The 23,676-nt window shown below is 33.7% G+C and overlaps 2 protein-coding genes and 2 pseudogenes across 2 annotated transcripts; 1 reads left to right on the top strand and 3 right to left on the bottom strand.

Annotated features, from left to right (window-relative positions):
* The first annotated feature begins 541 nt into the window (after nt 1-541).
* Nucleotides 542-7,276, top strand: LOC145586966 (uncharacterized). The gene is made up of 5 exons (XM_081643957.1): nt 542-1,881; nt 1,985-2,763; nt 2,852-2,941; nt 5,642-6,394; nt 6,676-7,276. Exons 1-5 carry the CDS (start codon nt 1,791-1,793, stop codon nt 6,787-6,789), a joined length of 1,827 nt encoding a protein of 608 aa, XP_081500083.1. The 5' UTR covers nt 542-1,790; the 3' UTR covers nt 6,790-7,276.
* A 1,505-nt stretch (nt 7,277-8,781) lies between these two features.
* LOC145584544 (glucan endo-1,3-beta-glucosidase pseudogene) lies at nt 8,782-9,788 on the bottom strand (annotated as a pseudogene).
* A 1,290-nt stretch (nt 9,789-11,078) lies between these two features.
* On the bottom strand, nt 11,079-11,825 carry LOC145584543 (glucan endo-1,3-beta-glucosidase pseudogene; annotated as a pseudogene).
* A 3,326-nt stretch (nt 11,826-15,151) lies between these two features.
* On the bottom strand, nt 15,152-20,418 carry LOC145585901 (uncharacterized). Its single transcript, XM_081642609.1, has 4 exons — nt 20,236-20,418; nt 20,049-20,136; nt 18,786-18,938; nt 15,152-15,512 (listed from the first exon to the last, which is right to left on the bottom strand). Exons 1-4 carry the CDS (start codon nt 20,366-20,368, stop codon nt 15,479-15,481), a joined length of 408 nt encoding a protein of 135 aa, XP_081498735.1. The 5' UTR covers nt 20,369-20,418; the 3' UTR covers nt 15,152-15,478.
* Between the last annotated feature and the right edge of the window lie 3,258 nt (nt 20,419-23,676).

Raw genomic sequence — 23,676 nt, 5'->3', positions numbered from 1 at the left:
TATTATTATTATTAATAAATATTAATTATTATTATTATTATTATTAAATATTAATTATTTATTGTTGTTATTATTAAATATTAATTTTTAATATTATTATTATTATTAAATATTATTTATTTATTATTATTATGAAATATTAATTATTTATTATTATTATGAAATATTTATTATTATAATATTATTATAATAATGATTCAATATTTATTATTATTATAATAATGATTCAATATTTATTATTATTATTATAATAATTTAATATTAATTATTATTATTATTAAATATTAAATATTAATTATTATTATTAGATATTAATTATTATTATAATAATTCATTATTAAGTATTATTTTTAAGCAGGGCAGAATAGAGCAGATTTCAGCAAAACAGAGCAATTAACGGGGCGTTATTAGGGTAAATGAGAACAAAGTTGATGAAAATGAAGTAGGGGATTGTGAAGAGACAAGTGGTAAGCAAGCAATGTACATACATACATAACCTAAAACAAATAAAACGCCCTAATGACCCAAAATTAAAAAAGAAAAGGAAAGAAGAAGCAAGTCCTATAACCTTCACAAATTCTCTCTCTCTCTCTCTCTCTCTCTCTCTCGGCAAAGAAGGTGGTTCTTCATACGCTTTGTATCCGTTTTTCGTTTCTCTGGGAACTGCAATTTCTCTCTCTCTCTCTCTCCTGCCTTCCCCTCTTTTATTTTCCCTCAACCTCTTTCTTTCTCCTCTTTCGTTTGCGATACCAAATTCCTAAACCAAAAAACCAAAAAAAACCCTAATTTCATCGTCTTCCACAAACTTCTGGGTTCTTCGTTCAACTTCTCTTCACTTTTACTTTCGCATTCACAGAGATACTTTCAATCAACTGTTTACTTTCGGCTTTTCGTTTCCATTTTCTGCTGCAATTATTCGCCGTTTTTGAGGTTGGGATTTCGGGATTTTCTCTCTCTCCTGCGTTTAATTTTTTCTATTATTAATGATTTCTGGTAATATCGGATTAATTTGTTAGGGTTTCTGTATTTCTTATGCGTTATTGTTGATTAATTCGGGTTTTGTTATTGGGGCAGTGGTGAAATTCAATTATCTGGGTATTTTGTGGTTTGAGGGTTTATAAAGTGTGGTATTGACGATAAATTTTGTGGCGGATTGAAATTTGTTTGTTGGGGAAAGTGATGAGGGTCTCATAAGTGTGCTTCTTTTGTTCTGCAAATCCATCTTTTTGTTCTTCAAAGATGGAGGAGTAGAATTGTGTATTGCACCAATTCTCTTATGCCCCATTGTTTCTCTTTCGCCGAATGGCATTTTTGTTTGCGCCTCCATTGATACTCTTGGTGTGGGTCGGTACTTGTCTTCGCCTTTGGTTCCTTTATTGACCGTAGGATCGCCACAATTAGTTTTCAAAACCCTAGTTTTAGCTGTACAGGAGGGTGGGTAGCTGTTCCAATTCATTTTTGATTTAGTATTGCTCTGGACGATAAACCCAGCATCGCATTCGAGTATCAAACATTAGCTCTGAAGATTGTGATACAAGAGTTGTTTTGTGGAAATTCATAACTTAGAGTTGTTGACTCTAATTTTAGTTTTGAAACTGGGAATAGCAAATTGAAGTCGAGTAGGATATTTGGTTGGAGATTGTTGTTTTAGCCGGTTGAGAAGGGTTGATGGTCCCAGCTTCATATAGGTTAGTATCTAGAAAAAGACATTGACAGAAGAAGAAGAAGAAGAGAAGGGAAGTTCATCAGAGATTTCGTTGGTACGTATATTAACATGTTCAGCTCCTGTTATGGAAAAAAGTGAACCCAGTTTAGTTCCGGAATGGTTGAGAAGCACTGGAGGTGGGACTTTGAACCACCATGTTTCATCTTCAAAATCAGGTACTTGTTAGGAAGCTTGTTTATATATATGTGTGTTGGTTTTATTTATACACTTGAATGCTAATAGCTGATATTCCTTTTATATGTCATGTTTTCCTGCTAGATGGTCCATTGTTAGCGCTTCCGAAAAGAAATAGGAATTTGAATAGCAGCGGTTACTTAGATGCACCCCACTCCTCTGTTTTAGAGCGGAGCTCATCAACTAATTCTCGAAGAATTTCGAGCAGCAATGGCTCTATTAAGCAAGATAAGAACCCTTACTCGCCCTCCTTCAGAAATTCTGCCAGAAATCAACGTGCCAAAGATAGAGAAAAGTTAGGCAATCCTGATAATTGGGATTCCGAATATTCTGATCCTTTGGCAAGCATTATTGGTGGAAGGTTTGAGAAGGACACTCTTAGACGTTCTCAGTCCATGATCTCTAGAAGGCCAGATGAGCTCATGCAACGCAGATCCGTCCCGGATTTGAGAAGTAGAGGTCATAACATGAACGGCAGTGGAAATGGAACCATTGGTAGTCCTTCAGCTGGCACCCAGAAGGTGTCATTTGATAAAGATTTCCCGTTGCTTGGAACTGATGAGAGGCCTTCAACGCCTGATATAGCCAGAGTACCATCACCTGGGATGAGTAGGGCTGTTCAGAGCTTGTCCATTGGCACCTCTCCATTGATTGGCTGTGAAGGTTGGACATCAGCTCTTGCTGAGGTACCTGTGGCTGCCAGCAATAGCATTGTTTCTTCCCCTAGCTTGCAGCCAACTCCTTGTGCTGTTGGTGGTCCACCTTCTTCTGCTTCAACCTCAAGCGATGCAGGTACTCCTAATGGTCTGAATATGGCTGAAGCATTGGTGCAGGGTCCTGTGCGGCCTCAAAATGTACCGCAGGTATTTATTTTGTTCATTTCTTGATGGTACTGGTTTCATATTTCATAATTGCACTGCTGAATAGTGCTACTATTAATTTGTTTTGCAGCAAGTTGTTCCGACTCAGAGGTTTGAGGAATTGCCTTCAGTGGGATCCAAGAAGCTGATACCTATGACCTCCTCGATGCCTAAAAGCTCGGTAATACTTTTTTTCCAGTTCCATACTTTTTATCTTATTTGGAACCAGTTGCTCTGCAATAAAAATCTGTTCGGCATGCAGCAAATCTATCTTATTTAGTTCAATGTGGGAAACCTGGTAGCTGTGCCTATTTTCATTGCATAATAAATTCAACAATGAATGCCTGTTAAGTTCGCTGTTAAACGAAGATTAAAGGGCTGAGAAGGGGCAATAGGCTACTATGTATACAAACATTTAAGCTTAATATAGGTATTTTAGGGTGAATATGAACTTTATAAAGAACTATTCTCTAAACACTAAAAGTTTATTTTGATTGATTTTTCACCTATTGCAAAGTTCATTTAAAACACTAATGAAGAAATCCATCAAAAATACTAATGTTGTGCTGTAGGATAAAGGTTTTCTGTAGTTTTCCTTAAGTGGGAAACCTGATTGTTAAGAGGTGTGGTATTTACTGACTTACTGCTTCATTTGCTCTGTTTTATAATGAAAATGTTTTGCACTTTATTAGAATATTATTACTGTGGTTATGTTAATGGATTCTTCAAAGTATGCTGCTGTAGATATTGATATTTTATTGTCTGTTGCCATTCAGTCCTATTTGTTAAATAGCATTCAGATGCACATGCTTGTTTGTTTAGAGAAAACTGATGCGTGAGGTCTACTATTACGACCATTTGGTAGTTGGCATAAATGATGGTAATGGGAATGAATTTGTATGTAAAATTGTAATGAAAATCAAAGTTCATTTTCATGGTAATGCTAGCTCACCCTAAACTGACCTCTTTTCTTTAGAAATTTTCATTCCCACTTAATACCTCCTCCCAAGTGATAATAAATAATAATGAAAAAACATGAAGAAAGCACATGCTTGAGAATGGAATTACCAATTACTTTACCATGGGGGTTACAATGTTATTTCCCTCCTAATTTTTATTGAAAAATCATTCCCATTCACCATTTATTTCCAGCTACCAAATGACCTGTTAGGGTTTAATCGGTCAATTGTTCTGGGAAGTAAGTTCCAAGTTTTTACTTCCCTCCCCCCCCCCCCCCCCCCAACAACCGGTCCCGATTTTTTTTAGTGGATCACTTTATGTATCATAAGCACACAGTGTTGAGGTTTCTTTCTTCCCATCTTGTTTGATGCATTTCACACCTTTTTTGCTTAATTTTCCAAGGCATGTAAGATTGTTTTGATGTGTTATCACAACTATTCTCTTTTCATTTTGTTGTCTAGTTCTTCTAGGAGTTGGCTTTTAAGCTCAGTTATTTTTCTTTTTTAGCTGCTGTAAGCCTGTAATGCACTGTCAGACTCGTGCCTTATATTATTTACATTCGTTATATAATTTCTTTTAAGTTATATATAGAGTCAGACTGGATCAAGCTTTAAAGATTTGCATGATTAGTTATAACTTTTGTGAGTTTGAAGCGACCTGTCTTAGTTAGTACATTAGGTAGTACATTAAGCATTTGAGAGTTTGAAGCGTCCACCTGTCTAGTCTAGATTCATTCTTTCATTAACATTTCTTTTTCCTTTTTTGTTGTTGTTGTTGTTGTTGTTGTTGTGTGTGTGTGTGTGTGTTTGTTGGGGGGGGGGGGGAGCTTAATGAGTTTTGTTTCACCCTTATCGTTACCAATTAATGCTAGAAGAGTTAAGATGTGCTTTAGATTATGGCTCAGTGGATTTACAATTTGAATTAGTCTCTTGTGGTCAATCTGTCAACATTGGAACTAGTGGAGTGAAACTTAATTAAGGTATTTTCATAGAGTACTAAAATCTCCACCCGTTGGATTTGGAAGAGGAGAAAGTCATAGTCTATTTATTCGACTTAAATGAAGGATGAAGGGTTGTTGTAGGAAACAATTCATGTAATCATAGGTCTAAGTTTAAAAGTTTTTTTTATTCTAATCTTGTGGTTTACCCTGAATCAGTGTAATTGAATGGTATTGCATAGAATATAGATTAATTTGATATTGAATAATATGGTATAGTAGTTTTTTGATTTAAGAGTTAATCATATGATTAGATAAAAATATATATGCAATTCTACTCTTAAATAGTCAAAATTCGTCGAGATTGATTTTGCATGCCAAAAAGGCTTTTTTCAAGGTAATCCTGCCTCTCCTAATAATAATATAGTCTGTATATGTTTAAATTAGCTATGGCAATCTTTCTTGAAGTTAGATTAATCAAGGCTTTAGTTTTTGTTTTGGAATATCATTCGTCTTTCAATCATACTGAAAGTCTTAACAAGCTGTATCCAATACTTACAGTAATTTTTGAATTGAGTTATGAATATTCCTATCTGGCTATTGTTTACTTCTTAGCATTGCATTTGGTGGTGGCACTGCATGACTTAACTATAATAGATTTGGTGAGTGTAGATAGTGCTTGATGTCACCTTGTTTTGTGTGGGCCCCACAGGTCTGGAAGGATAAGGAATTTCATGGTTGTAAGGCAAGAGCCTTTATGTTTGCTTGTGTGGTGTCTCATATTTCTTGTATCTGCTCTTGCTTCATATACGATGGTATAGTTTGGACTTACAATACAAATAAGTTTGTGTGTTGGGAGTTTTCTGTTTAGGGAACTGTTGTCTTCCTGCCTGTTTTATAGCGCCTGTTTCAATACAGTGCTTGCTCATGTGATCATGTCTAATAGAGAAATCTGATTTAATTTGATATCCCCATTCCCTGCAGGTTCTTAACCCATCTGATAAGCTGAAACCTAAGACAGCTGCTAGACAAAATGATGGTGTGGCTGGTCCTAAGAATGGGCAGCAGCAAATGCCATCTTTGCAATCTGGGAGTCAAGCTGTCCGTGGTGGGAGTGGCCGAGCAGATGGTTTAAATCCATCTTCTTCAAAGCTTCTTTTGCTTAAACCTGGGCGAGAAAAGGTAGTTTCTCCTGCTATGAAGGATGTTCCTGCTCAAACAATGAAGGCGACAACTGTTGTTAATGGTCCATCTACTGGTTCTAATCCAGTTTCTCTTCCTTCTAAGAATTCTACTCTCCTGAAACTTTCTAGCAATGACCGCAAGACACCTGCTTATAATATGAATGGTGCACAAGTGGTGGATAAGCGGCTGTCCCATGCTCAACTTCAGAGCCGAAATGATTTCTTTAACTTGGTGAGGAAGAAATCTAAGGGTGGTTCTTCTGCTGCTGTGGATTCTGGTTCAGTTGTCTCATCTATTGTGCAGAATTCTGGTGAAGAGAAGGAAATGGCCTCTGGTCCAGCCAGTCCCACTGATAGCAGTGAGGTGAATTGTAACGGTGATACTTGTAACTTGGCTGAGAGCTTTTCAGACCAAAGAGGGAGTGACTTGAGTCATCATGAACTCATCCATCCGGAGGAAGAGTTAGATTTTTTACGTGCTCTTGGTTGGGAGGATGATGGTGGAGATGATGAAGGCCTTACAGAGGAAGAGATAAATGCTTTTGTTCAAAAGGTAATTTATTTCTGTCTTTTATAAACGTGGCAGCTATGGCATTATCCTTTAACACAGTGGCTTCCCCCCACCCCCCTGCGGGTTTATTGTCTGCTTAACTTGTATGTCAACTGTTGCTAACCTGAGGTTAAGCAATTGTATGTCAAACACTTCAAACGATTCTGTTCCATATTCTGTATATTCTTCTGTGAGCAGGCTGATTGTAGAGAACTGCTTATAGTTCCTTAAATTGATTTTTTTTTTAATGAGCTGACAAAATTTTTTAATGTATTTTTGGACAGTACATGAAGTGGAGACCGGAATCGAAGCTGCTTCAAGGCTTGCAGTCAAAGATAATGGAATCAAATTCTCCAGCTTCATGCTCTACTGGTGCTTCCTCTGATTCTTCGCTGTGAAGACTCAATTTTTGATTACTATACTGCTTCAGAAAAATAGTGAAAGGTAGATTTTTTTGGGTTTCTGCTTTGCTTTGTTTTTGAATGGGAAAGCTGATCAGGTGAGAAGGATATGATCGAAAAAGAAAGTGGGTGTCTGTAGTACTGAACTGAGCGAACTTGGTTTTGCCATGCAATAATTTCTGGCGCCTCATTCTGCCATTCTGGAGTTGCTATCTTTTCTTGGCCATGATGACGGAGGGTGGATGATAGGATTTAATTTGTTTTGTGACGGGAGTTCTTAGAAAATGTTCGGAATGTGAAAAGCTTATGGTTTTTGATCAGTTTATGACAGAAAGTACGATACTAAGAGCTTTTGGTTTTTAAATTCTGTACATGCTCAAATTCCCATTCTTAGGATGATTTCTAATGCCTTCCTGTTGCAATGATCTAATTGCTTGCACGTTAAAATGAGATGAAGTTTAATTGCTTTCTTGTGCTTTTACCATGATAATGCAGAATAAACAACAGGAAACTTTGATTTCAGAATCTGGAATTCAGTTACAAATTCCAAATATCGGATTATCGAAAATTTTTCAGTGTTTAATTTCAAATGTTACAAGTAATTTATAAATCTCAAAAAATTCAAAATGTATTTTTCTTAAAGTTTTACTTTAAAACCTAATTGGATTGCTGATAGTACTCCATAACTATTACAGAATCATGTACTTTGTAGAAAATACTAGCAAATTGTGAATATGGAACTTCTTTGCATGAGATTTGAATCAACAGTTGGATGGGGAGCAAGTTTAGATAAGTAGAGTTTTCTGAAGGTATAGATGCGGAAACGATAGAGTAGTTTGTAGATTGCCCATGGCTGACTGCAGGGAAGTGACAGTTTGTTTGAGAGAGGTTGAGACTTGAGAGAAGCTCCCATGGCTGTGTTGGTGGTGGACTGGTGGTTATGGTGGAACATACATGTATAAAGAGGGGGGAGATTGCTGGAGAATTGAAATGATTATTAGGAATTCTGTGTATTTGTGTCAAATTCAGTTTATTCCTTTCTGGGCCTTTATAAATCAATCTTAAACCGACCATTAGGAAATTTGAATTATGTAAGACAATAAGAGTGGGGATTTTCTAGCCGGGAGTGGTAGATAAGTTGTAAAGTAAAATCTCAAGCCATATTCACCAATCACCATGTTTAAGTGGATTCGTCATTTGTTTTGAAATTGCAAGAAAGGTTTAATTACTGGGAGTGTCTCATAATTTCTCACTACTCACTCGATCATACTACCTTCTGTTGTTTGTGTTGGTACTCGTCTTTCATGTAAAGCTAGTACCACATTGTTTAGCATTCAAAGTGTCTTTGATTCCTTAGGAGGAGCCTAGAATGTTGAATAGTTCTAGTCATTGTGGTCAAAGTTGCCCTATATCTGGGTGAAATGTGTGCCATATTTGTTGAACTGTGTACTTGCATATTTTCATTTGTTGAATATGATTTTGTTTGACAATTGTTTTTATTTGTTGAATCTTCAATGCCAACATTTTAGATCAATTCTTGAAAATATTGGAAGTTCCTCAGTGTTTACTGTCTGTCTAACATAATACCATACCCTTTCTTTGTCTGTTTGTAAAACTTCACAAAAAAAAAAAAAAAAAAAAAAAACGCGAAGTATTTCAAAAGATGAACACATTCAGAAGGAAAATGAATCAGAGCAATCAAAAATATTATAGAAACCTGGCGAGCTTATAAGCATCTTCAAAATTAAAATGTCAAGGGATACACAGGTTCCTTGTTTGCGTAATGTAAACCCCAATTTTGTTCAACTTCAACTGCCTTCAAATTCTCATTGAACATAGATGATATAAAGATGTCTAAAATAGTTGATGGCTTTCTTGGTGTCCCAGTTATCTTCAGTTTATTAATGAGTTTCTGATTAAAAACATGAGTATTTTGCTTATTTGTATAAGGTTCATTCCCACCAGTAGGCCACCCAGTCTCAGACACTACTACTGCCACATTACTCCACCAACTCTACTCGAGGCAGCGTAAACTGCATCCACCATAGCCTCAAATAGACTATAGTACTGAGTGACTCCATCAACTATAGATTGCTTTGCACTGAAAAGTGCATAATCTAATGTTATGTTGTAAGGATTTGAAGCAAAGACGTAATAAGGGTGCACATTAATTAGCAGCGGGTTATTTGTACCTGCTAACCATGTGATAATCCCCTGCATATCTGCACTAGCATCGTTGCTGAAGCTCGCAGCAGCAGGAGGGGTAGCGACTCCTAAGACTTTGGCAGCATTTACTGCTGTTAAGATTTTGATATTAGTTATATTTGTCAAGTTAAGGCCACTCAGTATACTGTTCATTGCTTGAGGGATGTATTTAGCCTCAGGGCTCGGCACCATCTCATCGCCTAAAACGATCCATTCAATATCCACATCTTTGATGTAAGGGACAACATTGTGATAAACCCACTGCACAGCAGTGTTTAGGTTCATTGCAATGTTCGATACATCATCATTTTTCACTCCTAGGGAAACTTTAATCTTAGACCCTCTTAGAGCATTGAGAACATCTGCATTTGGCTCTAGCATTCTCAACAGAGGAATGTTTTCTTTCTTGTAGAGTTCTATCACATCATATGCTGATGAAAAATTGTCTCCTTTGAATCCATAGTTGACTCCAATAGCAGCACCTATTTGCATAAACAAGTTCATCAATACCAAACAATATACATTAGTGATGACAATTGACAAGATACATGTGACGTCGAGCCAATACTTTATAGGTATACACATGCAAATGACCAAGATGCAATTATGTAAACGAGATTTGATTGTAGCATATAGAACTCTGGTTATGTTATTTACGCTATCTCCTAAATCCGAACCTGATTTATGAATAGCTTTGGTAACTTACTTGTCATATGCGGTTGTAGATTGATGATCACAGTAAGTGGCATCACTATGAAAAGGATCAAATGAATCCTGAAAAAGAGCTCCATTTCCTATAATATAGTTTGACGAATAGCTTCACCAAACTTATGGATTATAATTTATTTAGAGGAGGAAAAGTGCGGAATTGCTAATAGTCTCCTTATTAATCTACTTTGGCTTATATAATAGAGTTATCCGGAGTATACCAGATACACAGAGCCACACAACACCAATAATCACACACAATCACATAATTGCTGGAGTAATTATGATCATTTACACCCAGAATCTTCTTGGATGGTTTACTTCATAAAGTTGCGATTTATTTCCTTATTAACGGAGCATACAGACAATAAAGTAATACTTCTAATTAATTTTTGAGATATATATACTTTGATTTCTTACTTGTTTTATGTCATAAAGTACGGTGTAATATTTATTTTTTATCGGAGTAATTATCCGTTTTCAAAAATACTTGTAATTGTTTGAATTTTACACTATTTATACATTAACTTTGACTATAATTCTTAGTACTCCATGTGTCTCATTTTTTTTTAAACTTTTTATTTCGTAATAAGATAATCACATCAAGTTGGAAGAGTTTGTTTAGAGAAGGAATTAATAAATCAAAATCAAATGCTAGTTATTTAATTCGTTCTTCCTTTGTACGTTTTTTAAATGCTATACTTTTTATTACACGCTTATCATTGCATTATTTCAATCATTAATATGAATACGAGTATAATTTATTATTATTAAAAAATTAATTCCACATGACTATATTATTCCATTGACCATATTATCAAAGCCAATAAAGTGAGGTATATATAGACTATAAACTTATAGATAGTGTAAAAGTCAAAGTGTTACATTTAAAAGAAGATGGATCCTACATGAACATGCATTTACATGATAGAGTATTTATATCAAAGTCAACTTTCATGACTTATACAATTCCATGTTATAAGAAAATCATTGTTACATTTATAATTTGATATAAATAAGTTTCATATGTAAGGTTCTATATCTTATTTTAGGCCTTTATTTTTCCTTCCCCTTTTAGCTTAATTGTAACGTCCTTGTGAACTCTCTCACCTCGATAATGAGGTTGCTTATTGTTCTTGATCATTTGCTTGATTTTCAGCTGTTTTATAAATTAAACAAGAATCAAACCAATCAACGAAGTACAAAAGAAATGGAAAGAAACTAACATTGTGTTATTTCTTATTTGAACAACATAAGAAAAACACATAACTAAGAATTATTGAAGCCATAGCAGCTTATATTACATAAATTTTGGACGACTTGCATAAACTAAACTAATTCTCATCACAAGAAGTAGAAATTGTTCATGTAACTCAGAATGTCAATGGATAAATAGGGTTCGCGTTTGGATAATGAAGTCCCCAATTCTGTTCAACTCCTTCCCCCTTTTGATCCTCGTTAAACATAGCAAATATAAAGCAATCTAACAAAGCCGAAGGCCTTCTTGGTGTTCCGGTTGCTTTCACTTTATCAACCAGTTTTTGATTATAAGTTTGTGCATTTTGTATACTTGTATAAGGCTCATTTCCTGCAGTAGGCCACCCAGTCTCAGACACGACGACTGCCAAAATTTCTCCTCCATTTTTATCTAAGGCAGCATAGAATGAATCGACCATAGCATCGAATAAGCTAATGTAAGTGTACGGGCCATCGATTACAGGGTTTGTTGCATTGAAAAGAGCATAATTTAACGGTATATCCGTAGGGCTAGATGCGAAGGCAAAATAAGGGTACACATTGATGAAAAGAGGGTTATTAGTAGTTTGGAGCCATTTAATTATTGCGATCATAATTTCCTTGGATTCATTGTTGAAGTCCCCTGCAGAGGGCGGGTAAGTAACCCCGAGTACCCTGCCACTAATAGCTGTCGAGACATGAATGCCAGTAAGTTGCGCCGCGTTAAGGGCATTTATTATGTTGCCCATGGCTTGGGTGATGAGCGCAGCAGCGGGGTCTGCTGACACCAACTCGTTGCCTACCGTGATCCATCCAATATTCACATCTTTCGCGTAAGGGACAACGTTGGTGTTCACCCATTCCACAGCAGCATTCACATTCATAGCAATGTTGGTTACATCTACATTTTTCACTCCCAAGGAAACTTTTAATCCTGACCCTCTTAGAGCATTGAGCACGTCCGGGTTCGGTTCAAATAATCTTAAGAGGGGGATGTTTTCTTTCCTATAGAGGTCCACCACATTGCTTGGTGGTGGAAGATTATCTCCTAGCAGTCCATAGTTAACTCCTACAGCAGCATCTATTTACAAAAAATCGAAAAAATCAAGGCTTTTTTTTTTCACAGCCTTCAACATGAAAATACTCTAGTAAAGCTTGTAAAGTTATAGTAAGATAACCAATTCATTTTTTTTTTTCAGACAAAGATAACCAATTCATTTTACAACTATATAAATGACTAAAAATAGGTCCAATAAATTCAGACAAAAGGAAATTCAAACTAAAAAAAAAGTTAGTAACAAATCTCAAGACAAAACATACTAGTTTGAGAAACTTACTTGTGAAATGTGAATGCAGATTGATGATGATTACAAAAATCGTACATGTAAAATGAAACGAATTCCGCCAGAAGATTTCCATATTACCTTAAAGAGCTAGATTATATTCTTGCTACACTAAACTCGAAAATTTAACTGCGTGTTGATATCGTTACCACAACTCAATGACATTCATTCATTTAAATATATATATTTATACAATACACATCATGCAGCAGGAATAGCTGGAGTTTGTTACTGAAATTATTATAATTTGAATACGTTGAATTATTTGATTCTGTTGATATATTTCCAAACAATGACATTTAATTCCTTGTAAAAGATAGAATTTCTAGTGTATTAAATAAAGACATCCCTACCTTATAAAAAGTAGAAAATAACTCTTAGGAATAGTGTGCTACCGATTATACCCTCACTATTGTGTATAAAATTGTGTGCAAAATGTGTATTTACTTTTTTATACCCTCACTATTGTGTACAAAATTGTGTGCAAAATGTGTATTTACTTTTTTACCCTCAATAATATGTTTACTATCATTAATACATTTAATGTTTTTTTTTTCATTAAACATCATATATCATCAATTAATTCGGTTTTTTTTTTAACAAAATATATGTAATGCTTTTTTTTTTTATTAATTTTAAAAAATTAATGCTAGGAATAGTGTGCTACCAATTATACCCTCACTATTGTGTACAAAATTGTGTGCAACATGTGTATTTACTTTTTTACCCTCAATAATATGTTTACTATCGTTAATACATTTAATGTTTTTTTTTCATTAAACATATACATAATCAATTAATTCGGTTTTTTTTTTTAACAAAATATATGTAATGCTTTTTTTTTTTTTATTAATTAAAAAAAAAAAATGCTTTACACTTCATATGATATTATTATTATTATTTAAAAGGAAATTTTGAGAATTACCACCTTCTGTTATGTCCATTTTAGCAATTACCACCTTCTATTTTTTATTTTGAAAATTACCACCTTCTATTTTCAAAAACATCAAAAGTTACCACCTTCTTGACTCCCAACTACCACATGACGTCATTTTGGGCTCATTCTTTCCTTTTCCTCCCTATTTCCTTCACATTTCTCATTCTTAACTCGATTCTCATTCCCCCTCTCACTTTTTTTCCCCCAAACAATCAAAAACACTTCAATTCACTCCTCCAAATCAAAATTGTCGAACAATTATTGGTGGTTTGGGGTAAAAAAAAGTGAAAGGGGAGATAAGAATCCAAATAGGAATGAGAAATGTGAGGGAAATAGGTAGAAAAAGGAAAGAATGGGCCCAAAATGACGTCACGTGGTAGTTGGGGGGCAAAAAGGTGGTAATTTTTGATTTTCTGAAAATAGAAGGTGGTAATTTTCAAATAAAAAAAATAGAAGGTGGTAATTGCTAAAATGGATATAACAGAAGGTGGTAATTGTCAAAATTTCCTATTTAAAATGAAAAAAAAAAATTGTATGTACGAATAGATGATTTATTACTAACTACCAAGGGACTATTTTATCTAATTGTTGCCTAAATGTTAATGTTTATGCGAGTTGCAGGGTGTAATTGTTTCTCTTTTTTAGTTTCATATAGTTAATCTCATATAATTTATGTAGAGTAATTAATAGGTTGGGTAAGAGTATAGACTTTCAAATAGTAAATGTTCTGAAAAATTGTTCTACTATTGCATATGTAATGTTAAATTACTTCTTTTAGTATATAATATGTGCTCTATGATTTTTGAATTGTATTTAATCCATTTCTAATTAAGTTTGTAGATGTTTTTGCAATATTACATTGTTGAATAATTGCATTGATGTTTCTTGAAGAAAGGTTGTGCAAGAAAAAACGAAAACTTTAAATACACATTCCATTAATTTATCAAACTATTTTCCCTAAAATTCCAATGTTGCGAAAAGTTTAAACACAACCCAATATAGACATCAAGAAAGGGCAAATCACTTCGCGCGCATCGCGCGCGTCGACTGCCCTAGTATAAATGAAAGAGTAGGCCAAGTATTATCTATTTATTTGAAGTAGCACGTCATATAGTTAATACGAAGTGTAGAAAAAACAACTTTTTGCGGAAAGGAAATAGAATGAGGACAATTATTGTCAACATTCATTGATTGATTTCAAATCAATAATTATGATAAATGCATTATCCTATATTCCCATAATCACTGGATTACAAAGAGAGTTAAAGGAAATAATCCTTGTAATTAAATGACAGAATCATAAGATCTATTCATTTCAACTTTATTCAGTTCAGTTCAGCTCAGTAAATTAAACAAGCCCTAAGACGATATCCTAATTAACATCTTTGTCCCTAAAAAAAAAAAAAATTAACATCTTTGTAATTCTTAATGTCCTCTATCTAGCTTGTAAATGCATTAATTTTACTTAATGCATTGTAAATGTCATGACACGACAATTTTCAACACGACAATTTCCATGAAGTATGAAGAACAGCCCTTATGAGTATATTCAAAATATAGTATAAACATAATTGCTTTTCTAGTTAGTATTTACGTAGTACTTGATACAAATGCTTTATTCGCGATTTTTAAGTGGAACGATAGAGTAGAGGGAAAGGAAAATAACTTTATCCAAACTACACTTGTCGTTTTGTCAAATCAATACAAGAGCACATGTAATCTACTCTCTCATGCATTTCGATACTTCAAATCTGTAGCAAAATTTTTACCTAGCCAAGTAATTGAATTCCTTTGGATTAAATAGCTGTTCACGATGAAAGGATAAAGAAGTTAAGAACAATCCTTAATACTGTAGATGACAATATCGTAAGATCATCTTACAATGCCACATTTAATTTATGATAGTACGACATTAATTGAATAGAGGCAATACACAAGCAAGCATGTTTGTTAGCGACTTACATATAATTATAAAGTTTAAAGATTACACGTCGAGGCTCAAAAACACACAAGACATAACAATTATCCCAAGTTCCCAACCACCTACTTGATGAGACAGCTTCAGCACATAAGAATGAGGAAATTTTCAGAAATCAATGCTAACATACAGAGTTGCACTCAATTCTGTGAGGCTCATCTTTGTTGCTCACGACCAGTAGCATATTACAGACATTTACACAAGGTGAACTACTTTACTGCACATTCAAGTAAAAGTAAATTATACAAAAGTCTTAAAGCACCTTCAATGTGTATCCAGCTACTCGGAATGAGAAGTCCAATAGATCAGCCCACTGTCAAAAAAAAGAGTATAAATTTGTGAGCAAATCAAAAACTTAATATGTTGAATGTACCCAACAAATGGCAGATATCCAAAAGGCATACAAACCCTGCTAGGTGCAAGAGCAAGCATGGTAAAAGAATATATTGGAGTGTTGATCCTCCAAAGCTTTATCTCGGTAAAATTACAAAAGTTCAAAATCAGTGTCTCAGGAAAGTTGTAGATTCATAGCAATGGGAATGTGAACATTGATAGGGCAGACAGGCATGCAGTTACTAGAGCAAGGATTCAAGCAGGCAGTATAGTAGCCAGAACACACAGGCACATATACCCAAAAGTCAAATGGACTTACGACTACTAGAGCAATTAAATTGGAGTATGCAAATTGAATAAGACCTTGTTTGTTTTCTTATAAATTTACTTCCTGAAACCACCTCAAGAAAATACAGGGTTTCCCCAATTATCAAATTACTCATTGTTCCTTTATAAATATACATAACAGAGGCATAAATCAATACAACAACAACAACAAACAACAACAACAAAGCCTTAGTCCCAAAACGATTTAAGGTCGGCTAACAAGAATTGTAATAAGGAACCGTACGATATAGAGGCATAAAGCCATATGACAAGAATATCATGTTTCTCCTAAGAGCAACGTTGCCCATTCCAAATTTCCAACTTCTCTTTTCTAACACAAAATTTATTGACCTAAAGGAAAAATAAAAAGATAAGCACTGCAAAGTTCCAAATTAATCACCTGCTTGAGAGAAGGGAAGCAAGTCCCTATAGCCTATAGGCCATATAGGGCAAGATAAATTTTTTTTAAAGTCACGAACCAACCCTAGGCACAAAGAGTTTCCCATGCCAAGGTGTGAGCCAAAACACACAAGGTACTTGATGCTTAGGGTGATTATAGATTAATTTTCATGTGAATATTTAGTACTCTCCTTCTCATGTTATTCTACAATAAAGGTGATTATTTAGAAGTTAGAACAAAAACGATGAAAGAGAGGGACAAATAAAAATTAAATGAGGGTTGTGCCTCAAACAGCCTCAATGTTCTGATGAGGCTAGTATGTATTGCCTCCTAGTGCCTAGCATCTGGTGCACTTTTAGAAACTAAGGCGGCAAAATTATTACTGCACTTACACATGCAAAACACGTAATTATGCAAAATGGCAGGAAACCTATGAAAGTAAGCATAAAAAAATAACAATAAATTATACATAAAAAATTTCCCTAATCTTTCAATATATTTAATAACTAACTGAAGGTTATGTTCATCAATCTCGCATCAGTAATTTGTTGATTTAGAATGATTTCCTCTCAACGGTCCCATAGCTGCCTATGAAAACAATGAATATTATAATTATAAACCTCTAAGAGTACATGAAGGTTATAATGGAAAGAATACGAGAGTTTCCCATAATTTTTGATGGAAGATTCTGTGCCTAGAAAAGGTCTGCTACGATGAATTATAGCTTATTTGAAGAGTAATCAATCTTGGGTTTTGTTGGTCTATGGAGGAGCTACCTATTGAAGACAATTGATTAGTATTCACTGGTCCCTCAAGATGAATCTACAGTAATGAGTGCTATCCTTCAAAACAGAATTTGTTTACGCAATTTTATGATAAGCATCATTTTACAATCTAACAATATGACATGAGCCTTAACCTAGGATGCTAACAGCTGACACAATTGATTAACAAAACAGAAGATGAAAAGTCTACTCTATTTCTATAAAAAGAAAAAAAAAAAAAAAAAAAAAAGAAAAACATATTAAGAAAATGGTCCTATTTATGATAGTGCCTTGTAAGAGGATATCAACTTGAGTATGAGTCTAGCAAGTCATGTTGAGCTGCCAAATCATTTTGGGATTTAACAGAACACACCCTCCCCCCCCCCCCCCCCCCCCTCTCTTTTACAAACACTCGCACAGAGAGACACAAACACACACTACATGAATTGAGGGCAAATACTTTTGTCAGCCATTCGATGAACTAATATACAACCCTCCACATCACATTGAAATTTCCTCTAACTCGAGAACTTTACAAAAAAAAATGTCTCATGCACATATTGCAGCATGTCTATCAGGGTAATGCTCACCAAGTGTGACCATCTGAAGTTTCTTGAGTATCAAGGAGACTTCTATGAAATTTTGTTGGGAATCACCACGGTCTGCTAAATGAGGTTCCAAGGTGGGCTTGAAAACAATTGGAGTACTAGACATATGTCAAATAATGATCACATTATAAGCACATGCTCTCCCTTCAATCCCCTCCCACCTCCACTGGAATAATTTTTCTATTCAAAATTCCATTAGTATATTACATTATATGCACACGCTCTCACTTCAACCCCCTCTCACCTCCAATGGTTATATTTTTCTCTATTGAAAATTCCATTAGTATCTAATACATGACTGACTATACCTAAGGCAATCAGTTCCCTTAGTCAATGGCTCTTCAGAGCATGTTTCTTCTGATTTCAATTGAGGTTACCCCCAATTGAAAAGATCACATGAGAGAAATAATTCTCTTAACATGACCTTCAAACAAGTGATATGACTCATATGACAAAACAATGTTTGCAAAGAATTTGGGAACCTTTCATACAACATTAACTGAGATATCCAACTGGTGTTCACAGAGGGTTCTTGATCATGAAAGGTAATTGACAAGAGCTATCAATCTTGATTTTTAAATAATCTATGACCTCATGCTACTATCTAAATGCTATGATGCTCATACCCAGATAGGGGTATTGGTATCAGGTAAAACCAAGAGTCAGCATACTCTTAAATGAAGATGAAGTTGAAAGGCCCACTCTTAAAAATAAAATAAAATAAAAAGGTCTCTGAGGGCGTCCACTGTAAGTATCTAAACTTTATGGATCTTAAACAGTTCCTCATGAAGCTAAACTTCTAAAGCTCAAAACATTTTGTTATTCCATGACAAGGCACCTCATTCTTGACTCAACTCAAATCATTCAGCTCTTATCTTGTTAATACACTTGGCTAGAATGATCAATTCCTTCATACCAATTATTCATATTCCACAACCTAATAGCTGTTATAAGGTCTTGACAAAACAAAGAAAGCAACTAAGTTTGGAAGGAAGAGACAGAAGAGTGTACAACAATATGAGAAAGGTTATAATCACTTTAAATAATGGGACATCCATACTGTGTAAAATGCACTTAATTTAACATTAAAAAAAATATATAATAATAATAATAATAATAATAATAATAATAATAATAATAATAATAATATTGACCTGATTAGCACAAATACACACTGCAGGACACCAGCAACCCCTGTCCATGTTGATGGTCCGGATGGCACCAAGGCATCTTGTATAAGTAACCCAACTGATGCCGCAAGAGATACAAAAGATACAACATAAGCTAGGAAAAGCCAAAGCTTCAATCTGTAATAACATTCAGTAGAAGATATCAGCATATTAAAATCATTGTTGTTTAGCAGCAAAGTTAAAATCCAATTTCACATGCAAGCAGTAGTTCTACAGACTACAGTATCCTGTCAAACAATTGCTGACAAGAAAACTTATCATAAGCAAACTAGAGAGTGGTTATAAGTCTTCAACCAGATGGAAGGAAAGGCTCACTAAAAGAGTGTTTTGAACCCCTCAATTCATTTCTCTTCTATAACTCACATTTCCTATTTCCTTAGTTTTTTTAATACTTGCAACACTTCCCTAAAATGCAACACACAATAATTAGAAGGTTTTTTGGGTGAAACGTTGTCATATTACCTTTATTTAAAACTCATGACCCAATTAATACGTAGTAGTTAATAATACTCCAAACAATCTCCCAACCCCATTTTAAGTGTATTAAATAATGTGAGCCATACTTTTCTTAAATATTGTGAAAAAGTGTGTATTGCAAGTATTTAATAACAAAGGATGTATTTCCTTTTTATTCCGACCCCTATCAAACGTGTTGTTTTATAAAAGACTACGCATAGAACTCTCCTACACTGCAAGATTGCATGCTACCTTCTCAGTATCTATATCTACATCACTACCATGATTGACTATACCTGTATACCATCCTAGACCGGCCCATAAAAACAAAGTATTCATTTGCAAGCAAAGTAAACTTAATTAAACCTCCCTGATCACTATCAAATGGGACATCACCACAATCACTGTCTACACAATGACTATCCATGATCAAACCAGGAGAGTTTCCAGGATGGTGATAAGATAAAGCAGTAACACTGAAACCAAAAAAGATGTCACCTTTCCAAGCACAGCTAATAGCCTAATGTGCAGATAACATCATATGACCACAACAAATCATTCTAATGTATGATCAAAGTACAAACTGGATCCAAGCATTTATACATAAAGGCAAATAATATACTCGAAGGAACAATTAAATCATCAAATCAAAAACTTTAGCTTAAAATTTTTACTGCATTACAATAAGAATAACAATCAATCGAAACCCTAAAATTAATCGAATTGCAAACAAAAATCAAAAGTCAGAAGCAGTATTTCAAAAAAGCAGACCTCCACTCGCCTTCATCGTAAGGGGAGTAATCAATATCCTCTTTCCTGACACAATTGAACATCAAAGCAGCCAAAGATGCAAAAATCCCTAATTAAGAAAAAGCAGAAACCCTAAAATCAGTAATTGTTGAAAGAGAGAGAAAAAGACGAGGAGAGAGAAAATTAAGAGAGAGAATGGATGGAAAACCAGGGAGATAGTGGACGAAAGAGACGGCGATGGAACTGCAAACGACGGCGTCGACCCAAAACCACCAACCCGCTCCGAATACGGCGCCGGCGATACCCGGCCCGAATATCGCCAGTAGCTCCGGTATATCCATTCTTTTTTCTTTTCTCTCTCTCTCTCTCTCTTTTTTTTTTTTTCCTAGTGATTGGTTTATTTGTTTTTGTTTTTGTAACTAGATTAGGCTCATGCGATACACGATTTTAACAATAATTTACGATTTTAACAATATTTTTTTGCTTATTTGTGTGTAAATAATTTAAGAAAAATCTAATAAATTGATAAATTAATAAAGAATGGACACCCCAATTCATATAATTTGTATAAAATATACGGAGTAGGAGAAAAAAATTAATGTTTATAAGAACCCGACCTTCCTTTATTTTTCCGATGGAATTTGCATAATTAGTCAATTCAAATATAAAATCTATTAGAAAAATATATAATTAATTTAGCATTTTCAAATTTTTATTTATATTGAAAAAAAAAATAATGATGTCATTATTAGTTTTGGAAGGAAAATTTTTTATAAGAAGTTGACATGTGGAAAGTAATGACATCAGCGGTAATTACTTTAGATAATTTATAGATTTTTATTTATATTGAAAAAAAAAATAATGATGTCATTATTAGTTTTGGAGGGAAAATTTTTTATAAGAAGTTGACATGTGGAAAGTAATTACATCAGCGGTAATTACTTTAGTTATATTTATAGATTTTGTTGCACTGGAAGAGTGTGGAAGGTGAGAATGATATCAATTCTAGCCCGCCCCAAATACAATGTCAACTTTTTTTTTAGGGGGATATAGAAATACAATTCAAGGGTTATGCCATGGGTTATTGTTAATTCCAATTTTATAGTTTTCGTAAAAAGAATTATTACTTTTTCTTCTAGAGAGTATGGATATTAATAATTAAGGGGGCAGGGCCGTAGCAAGGGGAGGGCAGCTGGGGCGGCTGCCCTGGGCCCCTTGTTAAAAAGCCCAGTTTCAATACAATACAAGGCCCCATAATAAATACTACCTCCGTTTCATATTTTTTTGCAACTTTGTAATATTTTATATCACAAAAAATACCCAAAGTTGCAAAAAATATGAAGCGGAGGTAGTACTTCATACTAAATAGTATTACTTATATATACATTTGAAAAAAAAAATAAAGAAAGAAAGAAATTAAAGCAACAAGTGTGTATTGTACAACACTACAATAGTAGTGTAGAGTTCCAAAATATCAAATGACATATTTGGTCAGCGTATTTCTTCCCTAATTTTTTGCCCAAATTATTCACTTTCTTAAGTGAATTTAATTAACAAAAAAAATGTCATTACTTTTAATTGTACCCCTGTTTTTGGTAATTTTATTTTTCAAAATGTATCTCATTACAATTTTCAGTTAGTTAAATTTCTTCTCTTTCACGATTCAATTGAAGATGAAAACTATAATAAATGGTCATTTTACTCTTCAATTTTCAACGGAAATTTATCTAATTATATATAATTCTTCTTGCATACCCTACTTTTTTTTTTGAACGGTGCATACACGACTTTATTCATCAAGATCTCTTCTTTGTATTAAATTATATTTTTCTTAACCTGTATAACTACTTTCATTCAAACATTACAAAATTTGAGGAAAAAAAATCTAATTGATTGGTTGAATACTTAGTTTGAATGGTTCGGCTGGTGTAATTACTTCAACGAGAGTTACGTGAATGTAATTTCGATGTTTTATGAAATTTGATGTTTTTAAAGATTATTAACCATAATAAAATATGCATTTTCATTTTGCATACCCAATTTTTAAAAAATTTATATAGTATACGTGAATTAGGGCCCGATATAAGTTTTTGCCCCAGGCCACCGAAATCTCAGAAACGGGCCTGTAAGGGGGACGAAGTAGTTATAAGTAAGGTGTTTAGAGATTTTGCGAGATAAAATTCTTCGTAAAAGTGATTACTCCAAACTTAGTTACACAAATGACACTAGCTTAAAACGATTATTTGGTTATTTGGTTCATATAGGAATTAGAAAGTAGAAGTTCCCAAAATCAAATTTCATCCCACTTAAATTTCTACTTACTAGTGGGGATTTGCACCTAATTCCTACTCCCTCCGTCCCTAAATTACATTCCTCCTTTCTATTTTTGGTATTCCAAAATTACATTCCTCGTTTCTATTTTTGGTAAGTTTTTTTTAGTAAATCAACTCTCTTTTTCTGTATTATATTTAATACTTTCTCACTCATCCTTACCTAACTCACTTATAATCCTTGTGCCAAATTACAATGAATGTGATTGGTTAAAAATTTCAATTAAGAGCATGTGATTGGTTCCTTTTTTTTGCAAAGGATTGATGACATGTTATGAGTAATAAATAATTCATCTTTGTACTTCCCATTGCATTATCTAATTATTGTTATTTGTCTTATTCTTCCCTCCTTAATTCCCGTATAAATTTCCAAAAAGGAATGTAATTTAGGGACGGAGGGAGTACATTTTGTTGAGAATTTACAATTTCCAAAAAGTTTCACTTCCCCCATTTCATTAAATCTTTGTCAACCAAATAACACACCTAACAAGTCTCACTTCCTATCTTATTTTATGTCCGTCAAACAAAGCCCCTAAAGTGAATGTTCAAAGGCATTTAGACATAATATCCTCCAACACATAAATAAAGTTTTTTTTTTTTTTTTTTTTTTTTTTTTTTGTTGTTGTTGTTGTTGTTGTTGTTTTACAAACATAAGTATCGTTTTTAATGAAAACTACTTTCAAAGACGATTTATCAACACTTGACATTTTGATTATAAAATGTTCAACAAAACCATACTAAAGCCCAAACTCGATAATCATATAACATGGGTTTTATCTTAGGCTAAGTCATTCAAATTTTACAGAAAAATTATGTTTTTAGGTGATATTGGAATGTTGTAGGATAATCACCTTGCAAGATCACAATTTGTTTCCTAGTCTTGTGGGCTAAACGTTTAAATAAAATTACCATATTATTTACATTTATATACTTATTTATATGTTGAAAAATTATTTATATAGCCAAGGGAAATTATCAATATATGTATTATTTATATTAAATAAAAGTAACAAATAATTTAGGTATTACTTATATTAACTTTACCTTCTTAATGTAAATATTGTATTACACAGGTACAACTTTTTAGAATAAAATAAATAAATAAAATATCAAACCTTAATCCCATTTTTCCATTCAAATCAAACCTTTAATACCTATTATCTTTAAAAATAACGGCCCTAATTTGTTTTGCATCCAAAAAGAAGTTTCTTATCAAGGTCATTACTCATTAGTATTTACATGTATTATTTAAAAAAAAGTGTTAACATGTTAGCATTATGCAATAATTTGCCGGCCAAAATCCACCGGAAAGACATTAT

Source organism: Chenopodium album, chromosome 16 (genome assembly GCF_948465745.1).
Source record: "Chenopodium album chromosome 16, dcCheAlbu1.1, whole genome shotgun sequence".
NCBI lineage: Eukaryota > Viridiplantae > Streptophyta > Magnoliopsida > Caryophyllales > Amaranthaceae > Chenopodium > Chenopodium album.
This window is presented reverse-complemented; position numbering and strand designations above follow the sequence as displayed.